Source organism: Volvox carteri (assembly GCF_000143455.1).
Source record: "Volvox carteri f. nagariensis unplaced genomic scaffold VOLCAscaffold_8, whole genome shotgun sequence".
In the NCBI taxonomy this organism is placed as follows: Eukaryota; Viridiplantae; Chlorophyta; class Chlorophyceae; order Chlamydomonadales; family Volvocaceae; genus Volvox; species Volvox carteri.
Window position 1 is genome coordinate 2396942 of NW_003307551.1, and position 15498 is coordinate 2412439.

The 15498-nt window shown below is 62.8% G+C and overlaps 1 protein-coding gene across 1 annotated transcript; it reads right to left on the reverse strand.

Annotated features, from left to right (window-relative positions):
• Positions 1-8016: 8016 nt before the first annotated feature.
• Positions 8017-15295, reverse strand: VOLCADRAFT_116690 (uncharacterized protein; the record flags this gene model as incomplete). The annotated part of the gene is made up of 9 exons (XM_002948075.1): positions 8017-8061; positions 8312-8355; positions 9309-9491; positions 9822-9918; positions 10183-12352; positions 12629-12921; positions 13688-13872; positions 14185-14328; positions 14701-15295. Coding segments are annotated over 9 exons (3756 nt in total), but the record flags the coding sequence as incomplete, so codon positions are not given.
• Between the last annotated feature and the right edge of the window lie 203 nt (positions 15296-15498).

Here is a 15498-nt window from a genome sequence, read left to right on the forward strand (position 1 = left end):
CACCCTGATCGAGGCTGCCGCCCACGGGGTGCCCATAGTCGCCACCTGCCACGGCGGCCCCGTGGATATCGTGGCCACCCTGCGTAACGGAGTGACGGTGGAGCCCGGGGACGTGGGGGCCATCACGGCGGCGGTGACGGACATCATCACGCGGCCCGAGCTGTGGGAGACGTACTCCCACAACGGAAGGTGAGGCGAGGGAGGGGGGAAAGGGGGGGGAAGGAGGGAAAGGAGGGAAAGGAGGGAGTGAGGCAGGGCACGGCGGTAAGGTGGCTAATTCGGGTTGCACCTACTGCAGCTCGACTCGGCTTGGCTCGGCGCGAAAGACTTGGGGAATACAATGTGGGTTCCATTCAGGGTTCCATGATTCCGTTAAGTGTTGCCAACTTCCAACTTCCACCTAACTACACAACCATTCGTACCCCTCTCCGCCCGCACGTCCATCGCCCGGCCCCTTCAGGAACAATATCCTGGCGTACTCCTGGCCCAGCCACGTGCTGAGCTACCTGCGACTGGTGGAGGCACGGAGGGTTTCGGAGCTGCACCCGGGAGGGGCGGGAGCGGGTCTGGGACAAGCTGGGGTGAGCGGGCTCGGCGCAGCTTTCGGTACGGCATCCGGAACCGCTGCCTTGGGCTCTGGCGGCGCCAGTGGGTGTGGCGGGGCCGGCGGCGGGCCCCCTGGATGCCACGGCTCTCCCAGCATGTACCTGCGTCCCGCCTTCAGCATGTCGTACAACGATGTCAACCAAATTAGTCAGCCGAGGGAAGGCCAGCAGGTTGGTGGGTGGATATCAGGGTGAAGGGGGGGGGCTGGAGCGGGGGTATCTTGTGTCAAGGCCTCAGAGTGGCGGGGCTGGGGATTGGGGGCGCTCGTGCGGCCGTAGCGCTGTGCATAATATATAATGTATATGTATGTATTTTATAATGAAATGTTCCAATTGTTCAAACCCTAAGCTTGTTTCCCAAGCTATGTCTCCATGCATATGTGCTCGCCTACTATACCACAACATAGCAGGCCTTGCCTCACAAATATACCTGACTAGGGATGAGAAGCGGCAGCGTGTGGTGCAGTGCAGCGTTACTCGCACCCCGCTACACAGGGCCCACCCACCCGCCGGCCGGCTAGTGTACTGAGGGGTCGCCTGCGGGTGCATCTTATGCGCTCGGGACATAGGAGGGACAGAGCCACCGGGGCATCGCCTACTGGCCCTCACAGGGCCCACCCGCACGTGGCACTGCGCCCCTCGCGCCCTCGTCCCCCTGCACACGTGCACGTGCACACGTCCCTGTGTGTTTAACGACCACCCTGACAGGAGGACCTGCCCTCTCTGGGTGCGGCGCTCAACGACCTGGTGGGGATGGGCGGGGGCAGGGCTACGTCGCTGCCCTTCGAGACCCTGCATGATGCAGCGGCGGCGGCGGCAGTGGCAGCGGCAGCGGCGACGTCAGGCTTGGCGACCGGCAGCGCGATCGCCGCGGCGGTTAACGCCGCCGCTGACATCCTTCGTCGCGGTGGTGGTGGTGGTGGTGGTGGTGGTGGTGGCGGCGGCGGTGCCGTCAACGCCCAAACCTCCGCGGCGCCGCCTTCCGCCGACCATGGCAATGCCTCCGCCGGAGTCGTCGTACGGCGTAGCAGCCTGAGCTTCGATTCCGCCGATCCGAGCATCGACTGGGGCGGTGGTAAGTTCCCCGAAGGTGTGCAGGAGCTCCCAGGTGGCGGAGGTGGGGGTCCGGTGGGGGGCCCCCCAGCAGGCGCCAGCGCTGGTGGCGGCGGCGGCGGCGGTTTCGGAGGCGGAGCTGCTGAGCATTTCCCGGTGGGTCTCTATCGATGGGTCTTTCTGGATGTTATTGTTGAAGTAATAGTAGAACAGGCCGGTGAAGAAGTCGGGGGGAAGTCCGATCATCAGTTGCACAATGTTGCGAGTATGAAGTAGGATCTGTATTCTTAGACGCCTTTTCTCCTCCGCAACCCTCTACCCTCCTCTACTTTCATTGGGGGCCCGAATAGTGCCACTGCCAGAAGGTGGCGGTCCTCGACAGCACCCCCATGCCGGCGGCGCTGCCCCGTCTTCCCCCTCCCTCATCCCCACCTCCCTCGCAGGGCGCCCAGTTGCCCCTGACTGCTCGCAGCTGCAGCAGCGGCATGATCACGGGCAGCCATGGGGGTGGTCGGTGGGTGGTGTTTTGTTGCGACAGCGCCGCGGACCTGGTGCGGGCTGGCGGGTTGCTGGCTGCGATTGCCGCCGCCCGGCGGGAGGCTGTACGACAGTTGGTGCCGCTGAGCGATCTCCCGGATCGGCTGGAGCTGCTGGGAGGTGATGCCCAGGTGGATGTGCCCACTGTGTTTCGTGGTGGTGTTGGTGGGGTGGGGGTGGGTGGGGGTGGTGCGGAACGTAGTCACAAGGCTGCTAATAGACGACTGGGGATCTTCTATGGCTGCTACCCAACACCACGTATCCACATGTTCGTCTGGTCAGGCACAGCCGTCTCAGCGTTGTGCTGTGCTATATGCTGTATATACTTGCGAATGTCCATATGTGACTCGCCCTCAACCACCACCACTCCCCCTCGACCCCTCCCCTGTGTGGCTCCTCATGACAGCTGTCTGCGCTGCTGGGTCACGTGCTGTCACCGCTCGGGGAGGCGGCCGCCATGCTAGCCGCCTCCTCCGAGCCGCCCACCGCACAGCCCCCCACCTCCCCCTCCCTGGGCCTGGGCCTGGGTGTGCTGAGCTGCCTGGGCTCCACTGACACGAGGGCGCTGCTGGCGGCGGGGGGCCTCGCCCTCGCCGACCTGGACTTCGTGTCGTGCAACAACGGGTGCCAGCTGTGGGTGACCACCACGGGGAGCAAGGTAACCACCACGGGGGCCGCCGCCGCCGCGGCGGCGCCAGTAGGCGACGGCAGCGCTGACGTCAAGAACGAGGTTGTTGGCGGCGGTGGCGGCGGCGGTGGCGGCGGTTCCCCCGATGGCACCGGTGATCCTGCCCAGGCCCACCTGGAGCTGCTGTTCGATGAGCGTTACGAAAGGCACATGGAGTATCGCTGGGAGGCGACTGCCGCCAAACAGGCGAGTGATCGGGCTGTGTGTGTGTGTGTTGCGCTGCGTGGGCGCTTCACATCTTTTAAGGGGGGAGCCCCCGGTGGTGGGCGGCTCCCAGCCGCTGCGGCAGAACACCTGCTCCCCTCGCGCGGGGGCACCCCGGGGGGGCTGTGAGCCCTAACAGTGTCGGCAGTTAGTCCCCCCGTTACTTACCCGTTAATTACCACATGGGTTACATGAGAAATCGTCACACGTTACAAAAGGTGCCGAAATGAAAGTAGTCTTCCTTCGGTAGGTAGGTATAGGCCGGGTGGAGGCGCCAGCTACCGAACTAGGTCTGGACAGCTAACGCCTCGCAGCAGCGACCTAAAGTAGCTAGGAAACCCGAAATATACTTAGAATAGCACACCACAGCGACCCCCTAAAACCGCAGTACATGCCGCACCAACACACACGACGAACTACTCACAGTTCACAGAAAACCTATCGTTACCCTCAGACAGCCTTCAGCAGTTAGCATAGCAGTTAAAATATATGCATATCAATGTGATATGGTTTCTGTTAAATAGCAACCCCTCTCTTTCCTCCCTTCCTTCCTGGCCTGAAGGTGGTTCGCCGAATCCTGTCCAACCGCACCGGCTGGGGGAAGCTGCCCCTGGGCCGACCCACCCACCCAGCACCGCGGATATCCGCCCTGGGCCCCTACCACATCATGGTCACATTCACGGGGGCCGCCGCCCGAGGCCTGGACCCCGCGGCCCTACTGGTCCGCTTCCGGAGCAAGCTGCGACTGTCCGGCCTCAGGGCGCAGGCGGTCGTCACGCCGGCGGTAGCGCCGTCGAGCTGCGGGCGCACCGGCAGCTACGGACCTGGAGGGGGTGCTGTGTCACGTGCCGGTAGCCTGGCAGCGCCAGGGTTCGCTGTTGGAGTCGTCGGCAGCGGCAGCGGCAGCGGCGGCGGCAACAGCGGAAGTGCGGACAACTCCCCCGCCGGCGGCGGCGACGGATTCACGCTCCATGTCGTACCGCTGCGGTGCAGTCGTGCACTGGTGCTGCGCTACCTGGCGGTCAGGTACGGCATGCCGCTGGAGAGCGTGACGGTGGTGGCGTTACACGGCGGTGTAGGCACCGGCGATCGCAGCGGTGGCGGCCGCGGCGCCGCGACGGCGGTGCTACGATGCAGCGACGCGGAGGACCTGGTCGCGGGCCAGACCCGTGTCGTACTTCTGCCATCCGCTGGCGTCGTCGACGGCGGCGACATGGACGGTCGAGGTGGAGGTCTGGGGGACGGCAGCTTTGCCGTAGAATTGTCGCCGTACACGTCCAGTGGTCGTGTTCTGGTGCTCCCTTGAATGAGTGAACCTGGACCGATAGCCAGTCGAGTGAGTTTGAATCGACCGGTTGAAAGTTATGTTATTTTTTGTGACGGTTGATGAGCAGTTGTGGGAGGGAAGTATAACCCAACCCATGCCATGAGCTTTGGCTGTCGTTGTCAAACAGTGTGGTAGTCTGGGCCGCGTGTCCTCAGACCGCGCCAACGGGGCCAGCATTGGAAACTATGTTTTGCTGCACATCAATTTACATTTTTGCATCATCTGTCGTGTTGTTTAGTGTTTAGTGTGAGGAGTGTTGAGGGGGAAAAATGTTGAAACATTATGCAGCGGCTTCGACCCCCCTCCCCCAGCTACTACACGCAAACCAGTCCTCGGGGTCCCTCGAGCCGCCGCTGCCTGGTGCCGACAACCTCCACCTGCGGAGAACAACGATCCTGTGTCTTATCGTGTCATCGATCAACAACTCGAGCAACGATATGTACGCCCATCTTTCCAGTGTTTATGGTAATCATCATAATGATGAAAAGCGCGATATACGTTCAAATTCTTGCCGTACACTCCTGGACGGAATTCTGTGTCGCGTCGTCCGCGTCTCTTCCGGTATACAGGAGTTGCCCCGCCGCGTTCTTATGAATGAGTTGATGTATGTACCCACCGTTATTTTAGAACTGCTGCTATCCTAAACTGCAGGATCACGTTTTGTCGTACATTGACGTACGTATGGATGGTCTATTAAATTGGTAAAAGTCCGTGATATGTTCTTGTTTCAGTTGCGGAGGGCCATCACCCGCCTAGTCACATGCGCGACTGCTCTGGGCCCTCCGTGCGGCTCCGGAGGGGTGGGGGCTACAGGGCGGCGGGGGGGGGCAAGGTTGGCAGTCTCCAGCCGCCGCTGGTTGCTGTTTCGCCGGCGTGTGACCTCATGCTGTTGCCTGGGCTGGCTGGCGGAGGACAAGATGGGGAGGCAGAGGGGGCCATGCACTGAAGTCATCCTGTGTTTGTCGTGGATGTGGGAGATGATCTCAATGCCTCGTGCGCGTGGTCATTACCCAGGTCATTGGGTGGGAACTGTATAAGGCCCGGCTATTGTTTTGGTGGCCACGGTCGCAATTATCTCTGGCTGGCTATTGCTTGACTAGTTTTCCGGCCGCATACAGTGTCGTACAAGTCGAATTTGAAAAGTTCTATAATTGCCTTCTCCCTGGACAGGGAGTCCTACGTCGCGTCTGCTGTTGGCAGGAGTGAGGAGAAGACGAGGTCAGATGCTTGTTGCGGCTTGTTGTCGGTTGGTTGGTGTAGGTGAAGGCCGAAGATGTAGGGCGGCCCCCCGCACACGCCTTGTCTTGACCATTAGCGGTAGAGGTAAGATTGCGGCATGGAAGTGCGGGCGACTGCACGCATAGGACTACTCTTTCCTTGCTTGTTTGCGGAGGACACGCCTCCGGTGTTGATGGTTCGTCACCTCCCCTCCGGCGGCCATGTGTACCGCAATAACGTCCTACCGCGTATGAGACCTGTAGGCCATCGTCAGCGGCGCCTCCCGTAGAAGACGCGACTGGGGAGTGAGGCCTTGATCTCCAGACATCAACGTGCAGCCGAGGGGAATGATCGATAAGGGTTGTTAATGCGATTTTTAGCCGTGTCGCGCAGCTTTGGTAGAGGGCCCGAGCACGTGTTGTGTCACAGTAGTCGTTCACTACTATGGGAAAGTTTTAGTAGTTACAAACAGGTCACAGTCCTGCAGAAGCCTTTGGAGCTGTGGATGCGAGGGAGATGGGTCATGGGAGTTGTGTATAATGTGCCCCGAGCACCGGTCTCCCCGTCCACGCAGCCGTGTAACCGCAACTGGACAGTCCTGTGCTTAGGAGGGTCCCTGTTTTTATGGATATAAGGACAAAAGGTGTGCGATAGGAGTATGCGCGGCGAAGAGATTGTTTTGAAGACGAACGCGGTTTGCTGGCGAGTGTACCCCGAGGCCTTTCGCGGTGTCTTCAATACTATGCTGTTGGAGAAGTATTGTTGCATGAAGCCTCGGGGGCGTTTTTCCCGGTCCCTCGGTCCATATCCGAGGGGCCGCTGCCTTCCTGCTTCTGTGCCTCCCTTGCGCCGGGGCCTGCTGCAGGCCGAGGAAGTGTTTTCTTGCCTTGGCTTTTCCCGCCGTTGAGGTTGGTCGCAAATACTGCGGGTCGTCGGTCGACTGTCCTTTGTGTGTCAGACAAAAAGGTCCATGCGGGTTGCTGTCGTGCTTTCGAACGGCTGGAAGCAGTTTCGGGCTTCTAATGGTGTTGTGGCTGATGGGTGGATCGATGGGTGAGTGGGAGTGAAGACGGGTGAGTGCATTAAGCGGTTCTGACGGTCGCAGCTGTAGCTGTATGTAACTTTTTTCTCAGTGCTCCGACTTTTTTTGTTTGGGAGAGTTGAGTTCGGTTGCTTATGATTATGAGTTAGGGGCGCTTACCGCCGGCTTGGAAGTACGGTCGTATGTAGAGGAGAGGGGTTGTTAGTGTTAAGGGCATGGAGAGGGTTGCTTTGTGCTTTATGGTGGTACTCCGAACTGCTGCGGCGGCAGCTGCTCTCTCTCATCTTCGTACGGACCGTCATCCAACCAACTGCCGTGTAATTACCAAGAAGCAAATCTTTACCACATCCTACCTACCATATCCTATATCCCTCGTTTCTCATCAGCCAGTCCCGCTGGTCCAAATCTGACGAGAACCCCAACCGCAGGAGGTCACGTTTCCGCAATACTAGCCACGCTCGACGTCCTCCTATGCGCACAAGGGGGGCTAAATCGTATTTCGCACCATGCGCTTCCCAAACGTTCACGGAAAGCGGCCGGAAAGCCATTTTGCACATATCCCCCTATCGGGAAATGATTCCTTCTAAAAGACCCACCAGCCACCCGCCTCTAAGCCCGTGTGAGCATTCCCTTCTGTGAATGTGCTTGGGGTCATATCCCGGTTAGCGGCCGAGGAAGCGTGTTGCCGCCGAGTGCGTGCCTAAAGGGGGTAACTGAGTTTCGGTGAGCCCACATACCTTCCAACATCCTCGCCAGACGTACTGGTTCCCATTTCATTGCCTCCAACATGCTCTGTTGATGATCGAATCCCTCTTCCGCACGAACATCATTACAGGCTGTTCTGTTGGGCCTGTTCTGTTCGTCTCGTAGACATGCTGGGACCATGAGCTTCTAAGTCCCATAAGTGTGGCGAACATGAAGGTTTCACGACCCGGTAGGGTTACAGTGGGATTCGAACACACAAACGCCGTACGTTTCGCCCCTGAGGCGGCAGCGGCGGGTTTCTAGTCCTATGTGTGGCCTTACTTGCTGCGGCCCAACACAATGGCGTGTTGTCCGCGGTGCAGCGGCATCCTCTGCGCTTTGCCTTGTCCTTCCGCCCGCCCTCCCCCCTCCTAGGGGCGAAACACATCTCAACCCCAGGCCGTCAGGCAACTCCAAAGGATCCACGGATTCAGCAAAGACCCTCCGATGCATCCGTACATCCCATCGAGGTGCGACTGATCTATGCCACCCGCCGCAACCAAACCCCGGCCCCGTCAAGGGACATCCTGCACTCCGGGGCAGCCGTGATGGCTTATTAGTCCTGTCACCCCATGGCGCCTCCAAGCGCCACTGGTGATCACCAGATGCAGGGCAGCTGCGGCTGTACCACGGCTGTCCACTGCTGTAAGGACGACAGAAACGCGAGCGAGTGGGGGAAAAGCGCCCGCGCCCGTCTGTGACTTTAAAATACACCTCAATCCAGAAGTCCCTGGATCTGCTCCTAATCCGCGCAACCCCCCTATCCGTTTCCTTACTTACATCAAGGTGCACATGCTGCTACCCGGCAGATCAGGTGCTGTCTCTCCCATACGTGCGTGTGTTTGTACGTATGTACGTACATGTTCAGTGGTTGTGCCCCGCCAGGGGCTCACCTCAAGCAAAGCAGTCCCTTGCAGCTGCGGCATAGCACAAGCTCCTGCATACGTGGCCCCGCGCAACACACACGAAAAAAGGGGTTTTGGTGGAGGGCGTCCACAGCGGTGCGCACGTGGGGCCCCTCCAACCTCCCGCCTACCGCCTCCATGCGCCTGCCGGGCCCACCGCACCAAACACCCTTAGACCGACTCTTAGACCGCTCTCACCTCTCCACTGCACAGCGGAGCCCTGCAAACATCCCCTCCACCTCCTGCCCAGACAATCAGTCCAGCTGCTGAGCTCCTCCTACCCAAAGCCACACCACACACACCACACACACACACACCTCGCATTCCCTGCGAGACAGGAAAACAAGCAGGCTAGGCAAACTAAGGGTCCAACCTGCACCACTAACTCGGACGTCCATGCATCCCCCCCTCCTCGGGAAGACCTCCCAGCCGCGCCGCGCAGCACAGAGCCGGGGTGAGCGACAGAGCCACTCACTCGGGTGCCACTCACGCAGGTTTGTGGAAACGCCTGATATCCAGCTGCCGTGCCATGACAGTATGCTGCTGCTTCTGCTGCCGCTGCTGCTGCTGCTGCTGCGAGGCATCCCTAGGTCGCTTCACACCCCCCTGCCGCCCCTGGCCCTGGCCCGGGCCCTGGCCCCGCTGCGGCCCCAGCCCCGGGCCGCAGCGGCTCCCTCCTCTCCCTCTCCCTCCTGCCGCCCAGATGCTCCTCCGGACTTCCTGCGGGGTCCACCATCACCACCACCACCACCACCACCCGTCAGGTCGGCAGTCAGGCAATCCCCTCGCGCGCTCTCCTCTTTACCCCGCACGCTCCTAAGATCAGGGTCCCCTACCCATATCCTCTCATCCAACCCTCCATCCTTTACCCCCGATAACCTCGTCGGCCCTCCCGCATCCACAACACGCACCCAGAGCATTGACACCCTTCTCCCGACCACCACCCCCCAACTCCCCCCACCCGCCCACCCACCCACCCACCCACCTGTAGCTGGTAGCGGCTCAGGCCAATACGACCCGCCCCTCCCCCTCCCCTGCCCCCACAAACAGGCGCTCCCCACCTCCTGGATCTCCCAGGGCAGCTCCGCCAGCACCCGCTCATCCACCTCCAGCTGAGACCAGTCGGTAGCAGCTGCAGACACCGCGGGTCCAGCACCTGGTCCTGGACCTGGCGCCGGATCCGGCGGGGCGGAAGGGGCAGGTAACGGTGCCGGTACCGGGACATAGGCCGTCAGCTCCGGGATGCCGCCGCAGTTCACTACAAGTGAAGCCGCCGGTGTTGCAGCAGTAGCAGGAGCAGGAGCAGTAGCAGGAGCAGGAGCACTGTGCGCAAGGCCAGACGGTCCATAACCGGGCCCTGACGGCCCAGACGAACCGGGTGCATCAGATCCAGATCTGGTTTTGAAACTGGATTCAGAACCTGGAGGTGGTGGCTGTCCCGCAGGCGCCTCTGCCGCAACCGCAGACCAGCGCCGTTGTAGGTCCCCACCGCCCTCACCGCAGCTGCCGCCACCACCTCGCTCGCCTGCTGCCACACCCAACGGGATGCCGGTGCTGGTGCGGGGAACGGTGAGGTTAAGGGGTGGGGATACGAACTGGGGGCCAGGAGCGGCAGCAGCAGTAGTAGCAGTAGTAGCAGTAGCAGTAGTAGCAGCAGTAGCAGTAGCAGGCGGGGGAAGGGCTGGTAAGGGACTCGGGTTAAGGGGTCCGGGAACAGGAGCAGGAGTGGGATGAGGAGGGGGCAGGAAGGGGATGGGGATATCCGCCGCCGCTGCTGCCGCTCGCCCCGGGTGCATGGACACCACCGCAGACGACGACGCTGTTACTGCGGCTGCCGGAGCCCCTGGTCCCTCCTGTACCGCGAAGAGTGCGGAGGAGCTCTTGGAATTGAGGGATGTGGGGCCGTGGAGGTGTGGGGCATGGTCGTGACTGCTGGGCCTCCGCTGCCGCAGCTGGGGTGGGTCTTCTTCCTGCTCCTGCTGCTCTAGCGCTGCCTCTGTGTCCTCTGCCACCGCCAGTGGCCCCGACAGCTGCGGCTGGTGCTGCACCGCTGACAGCTGCTGCTGGGCCTGTCTGTCTAGGTGCTCCTGGATGACATGTGTAGCTGGGGACGGTGGTTGGGTTGCTGCTGGAACAGCAACTCCCTTCGCCGCCGCCGCCGCTGCTGGCCCTCCCTCCGCTGCCTCTGGATTATCTGGTGCTGGTGGAGGCGGAGGGGGCTCCAGCCAGTCCGCCAGCCAGTCACCCATCGAGTACACCAGCGGCTGGGAGGCTGAGCCGGGCGGGGAGGAGGGGACCCCTACCTCGGACCGGGGACCCGCGCCGTACAATTCGCCAAACCCCCCTAACGCAGCGGCACCAACACCGGCAGCCCATGCGGTGCCACCCGCCCGGTCTCCTCCTCCTCCACTGCCTCCACCGCCACCACCGCCGCTGTCGTACTGCCCCTGCCCCAGCTCGCCGCTGTGCCCATGTCTGCCGTACACGGGCCCGGACCCGGACTCGCGCTCAGGGGTGCGACGTGTTTCTGGCCCGGCAGCTAGCAGTCCTCCCCCTGGGTGGCCCCCACTGGGGCCTGGCGGGTGGACCTGCAGCACCCCGCCAGCCGAGCCCGCCGGGCTACCCCAGGTGTGCGAGGACGGGGGCGTGTGCAGTAGCAGATGCCCCTGCTGCTGTTGATGCTGATGATAATGATGATCATGATCATCATACTGCTGCGCCGCTGCCGTCCCCATCCACACCTCCGGAGCCGGCGATGGTGACGATGACGGCGACGGCAATCTGGATGGTGGCTGCAGCACCTGATGGTCCGCCGCTTCCTGCTCATGTTGCCACTGCTGCTCTTGCTGCGCAATCAGTATCAGTGGTCGTTGTGTGTTGGTGGTGTTGGTGACGGGTTCGGGCGGCTGGTGTGTGTGGGCGGCTAGGGGCTGGCGGTGCAGCAGCAGGGCCGCGAGAGCCCCCCGGCTCCATTTGGGGCGGGCGGGCGGTGGTGGCGAGGGGGGCGACATGCCCGCGCGCGGGTTTGCTGACGGAGGCGGCTGGGGGCCCGCGAGCTGATGCCCGGGCTCCTGATGCTGGTGTGCGGGAGAGGGATGACGGGGTGGAGGGGAAGGAGGCCGCGGAGGCTGCGCTGACGGACACTGAGCCGGTGGCGGAGGCAGGGTTGCAGCCGTAGAATCTGTCGTACTGTCGACAAGCCCACCAGCGCCAGCCCCAGCCCCTCCCCCCCCCTCCGCAGCGGCCGCCTGGACCGGGCCGGTATCAGCCGATGCACCGGGTGCCGTTGCGCCAGGGAGAAACCTCCCCGCCACCGCCGCCGCCGCCGCTGTGACCGTGCTCCCCGCCGCTGGCGTCGCAGTTGCCGCTGCCGTCGTTGTAGCGGTGGTCGCGGTCGTCTCCCGGAGGAGGTTCCCCGGGGCGGTGGGTCTCCGGGGGCTGACCAGCAGCAGGGCCCGAACATCCGCGGAGTGCACCCCCGCCCCCGGGGACCCCCGGGTGCTGCTAGCCTTAACACGCCGGGCCCCCGACCCCACCACCTTGTGCTGCCGCCGCCGCTGCTGCTGCTGCTCATGATGATGATGATGGGAAGAAGACGGAGAGGCGGATGCGGACGGTCCAGTGCTGGGCGAGGTGGGGGCCGGCTCGACAGAGGGGGCAACGGTCGCCAGCGAGGCGGCGGAGGCCGCGGCGGCTGGGGTGGCCATCCCCGGGGTGGGGTTGCGGCTGGGTGAGGGAGTGGGGGTGGGCGAGGGGGATTCCGTTGATGACGGCGGCGGCGGTGAGGCGAGTGCGGGTGACGGCGAGGGGGAGGGTGACGTCAGCGTCGGGGATGGTAGAGGTGATGGCTGGCGGCTGTCAGTCACAGAAGAATGGCTTTGCTTCGACTGCTGCTGCTGCTGCTGCTGCTGTTGTGGGGCCTGTCGTTGTTGTTGTTGTTGCAGGAAGCGGGCGAGGGTAGAGGGTCCTGAGGGGGCGCTGTCGAAGCGGGAGGTGGTGATGGACAAACCGGTGATGCGCCAGCCGGATCTGAGGGGGCGGGGGAAAGCGAGGGAGGGCGGAAGGGGGGGGAGCAAGTCGGGGGGCCCGGGGCATTCGTAAAGTAAACGACTTCGGACGGGTGGGAGGGTGAAGGGGGGGCTGCCCGGCCAGTAGTGAACGTGCCGGTGTCCATGTCCAGGTCAGCCAGTCCCAGCGCTAATCCCTACCCCCGGGCCCCCCTCACAGTCCCCCGCCAGGTAGCACCCTGGTAGCACATCCAGACAACCCCCCACTGCCATACCCCCTCAACCCCCGGGCGCGCACCTCTCCGCTGCCCACTTCCTCACAAGCCCCGTCGCCACCTCCGCAATACACTCCGTACTGGTACGCGCCAGGCGACATGACCGACTGTGGGTGGAGCCATTACCACCGCCCCCGGCCCCGCCACCACCAGCACCAGGCCCTCCCGCCGCCTCCCCCGCCCCCGCCCCCGCCAGCCCGGGTGCCCCCGTCTGCAGGGTGAGGGTGAGCTGTGTGGGCAGTCTCCCATGGTCGCGCCGGTCCGCTTCAATTCGTTCAGACATCTCCGCGGCCAGCTGCATGAGCCGCGGAGACACCTAAGCGGTGAAGGGGAAGGTGCAGGTGTATGGGGGGCCCGGGGGGTAAGGAGAGGAGGAATGCAAGGAGAAGCAAAGGGTCAAACAACAGGGAGGCGACAAGGGGGGAGTGGAAGGAGGGGGGAGGGGGAAAACTGATGTGTAGAGGGTCAAGAGGGCGGACCACTGGCAAATGAAGCAGATGCCAGAATTAGACGGACACAGTCCGGGAGAAGAAGACAAATACTAACAGCATGTATATTTACTGACCAATGCTGACTTGAATGGTGGTCTCGGCGGCGACGTGGCCAGCTATGGTGCGAGAGACGAGTTACTTACTGTAGCTGCCAAGTCCGAAGAAGGCAAAGAAGGCGAAAAAGCAAAAACCTAGCCACCGAGAAGAAAGGAAAGCCCTTTTTAAAGAACCAGAAAAGCAAAGGAAACCGTAGTGGTGAAGTGTATGTGGGGGGGAAGGGAGGAGACACAACTAGGTATAAACTGCGGGCGTTGGCGAATGACCGAGACACCCATATACCAGTGGAGTGAGAGCGCAGTGCCCCAGGGGGCCCAGGGGGGCCGCGGCGCCTTGCTGATTCCAGCAGGGGGCCGTCCTGTCCGAAGCACATAACGGGGCGCCCTCATGAAGCCTTCTGTCTCTTTTTTCCTCTCCCAGGAAGGAAGGAAGGGAGGAAGGAAGGAAGGAAGGCGGACATGGGATCTGGTGGGCCCCACCCTCCTCTCCCCCTCTTACCCCCCTCACCCCGCACCCCCACCCCTCAAGCCCCACCTGCCGTATGTCCTGCAGCGCACTGCTGCCGCGGAAGGTCTTCCCGCAGCTCAGGGTTTTGGGCGCCAGGCGGGGGGACACCATATCGCCCTCGTCCATGCCGGCCGCCAGCCGCATAAGGCCCGCAGCCGCCTCAGGGCCGTACAGCGACTCCAGCCGGGAGGCGGGGACGGACCACAACTCACCTGCACCAGCACCACCACCGGCACATGTGAATCATAGCGGCATAGCCCGTACACGTACGGCGTGCTGTACAGCGCAAGCTCAGTACATGGTAAAGCACTCTAGTGGATGGTGTGTTCAAGGGATAATGATGCGCACACGCGCCCGTGCATACATACATGCATACATACGTGATGGAAGCCCGCAGGTTTACAAGGGAAAGGTGCAGCAGGGGGAGCACACCCTCATCCTCCCAACTCCTCTCCCCTCCTCGGAGCGCCCAACATCGATCCCCTCCCAATCCCCCACCAAACCTCCCCTCACCCGCAACCCACCCAAAGTCTGTATTCCCAAGCCCTCTTGGACCTGCTCCCCGAACTTGGGCCCCAGCGACCGCAGCTTGGCCAGGGGCAGGTTACGGAGCAGAGTGGGAACCGCCCGAGCGAGCACCACCGTCTGCTGGTTGGGTTTGTGGAGGCCTGCAGACACGCCGGCGGCGGGGCGAGAGGGGACAGAGGGGAGAAACAATTGATGGGGTTTCGTGGACGCGTGTGTTTGTGTGTGTATGAAAAAGAAGCAAGAAACACACTCACACACACATGTGGTGGTGTGGACGGGGGGATGGGATGGGCTTACAGGTCTGTGTGAGGTGAGCAACGCGATGTACCCCGGGGGGGGAAGCGCATGGCCCCCGCCAGCTCCCCTCCAGCCCGCCGACCACCGGGTCAAATTGGGCCCGGAATTCATGCCCGGACTCGACACCCATCCCCATCCCCAGCCCCACCCGGGGAGCTCCGCCACCCCCACCCCTACACTTCCCCCCGACCCCTACCCTACCCGGCCATGCCTACCTGACCCCAGCTTGGCCATCAGTTTGTAATGCGCCACCCCAGCCGAGCAGCTGTACCCCAGCTCCCTCAGCAGCGCACTGCGCAGCTGGGCCGCCACAACCGCCCCCGCGACCAGCAGCCGCTCGTGGGGGTCCCACCGGGACAGCGGCCGGTGCCAGTAGGCCCGGAGCCGCTGGAGGTGGTGGTGCTGGTGGTGCTGCGCCACATCGGCGGCGTCAGCTGACGGGGTGTAGGGTCCGCTGCGGGCTGTAGCAACCGCAGCAGTAGCAGCAGGGGTAGATCCAGTCGGCACGCCGGTAGGACTGGCCCCAGCGGCGGTAGCGGCAGTAGCCGGGGCATCCTGGCAACCCGGTCGGCCCTGCTGTAGCGGCTCCTGTCTAGAGACCGTCACGGCCCCAGACTCCCGCCCCAGCCCCTGCACCTCCCCGTGGGGACAAGGCGGTCCGACTGCCGCTACCCACCCGCCTCCGTGTCCCTGCTGCACCTGCCCCTCGTTGTCGTGGCCATCTGACACGCCCTTACCCAGCTGCTCATGGGCTGCTGCCGCCACTGCTGCCTCCGCCACCTCCGGAAGCAACCCCTCCTCGTCCTCGTCCTGGAACCGCCCGGGGGTAGAGGGCGTTTCGAGAGTGAGTGAGAGTGACTACGGGTGTTAATGAACTGAGCTGCGGTTTGTGTGCGTCTATCTGTCTGTCTATCTGTCTATCTGCCTGCAACCCAAGTGCTGGTTGACCAGCTGCTCCCCTCTCTCTCTCTCTCTCTCTCTCTCTCTCTCTCTCTCTCTCTCTCTCTCTCTCT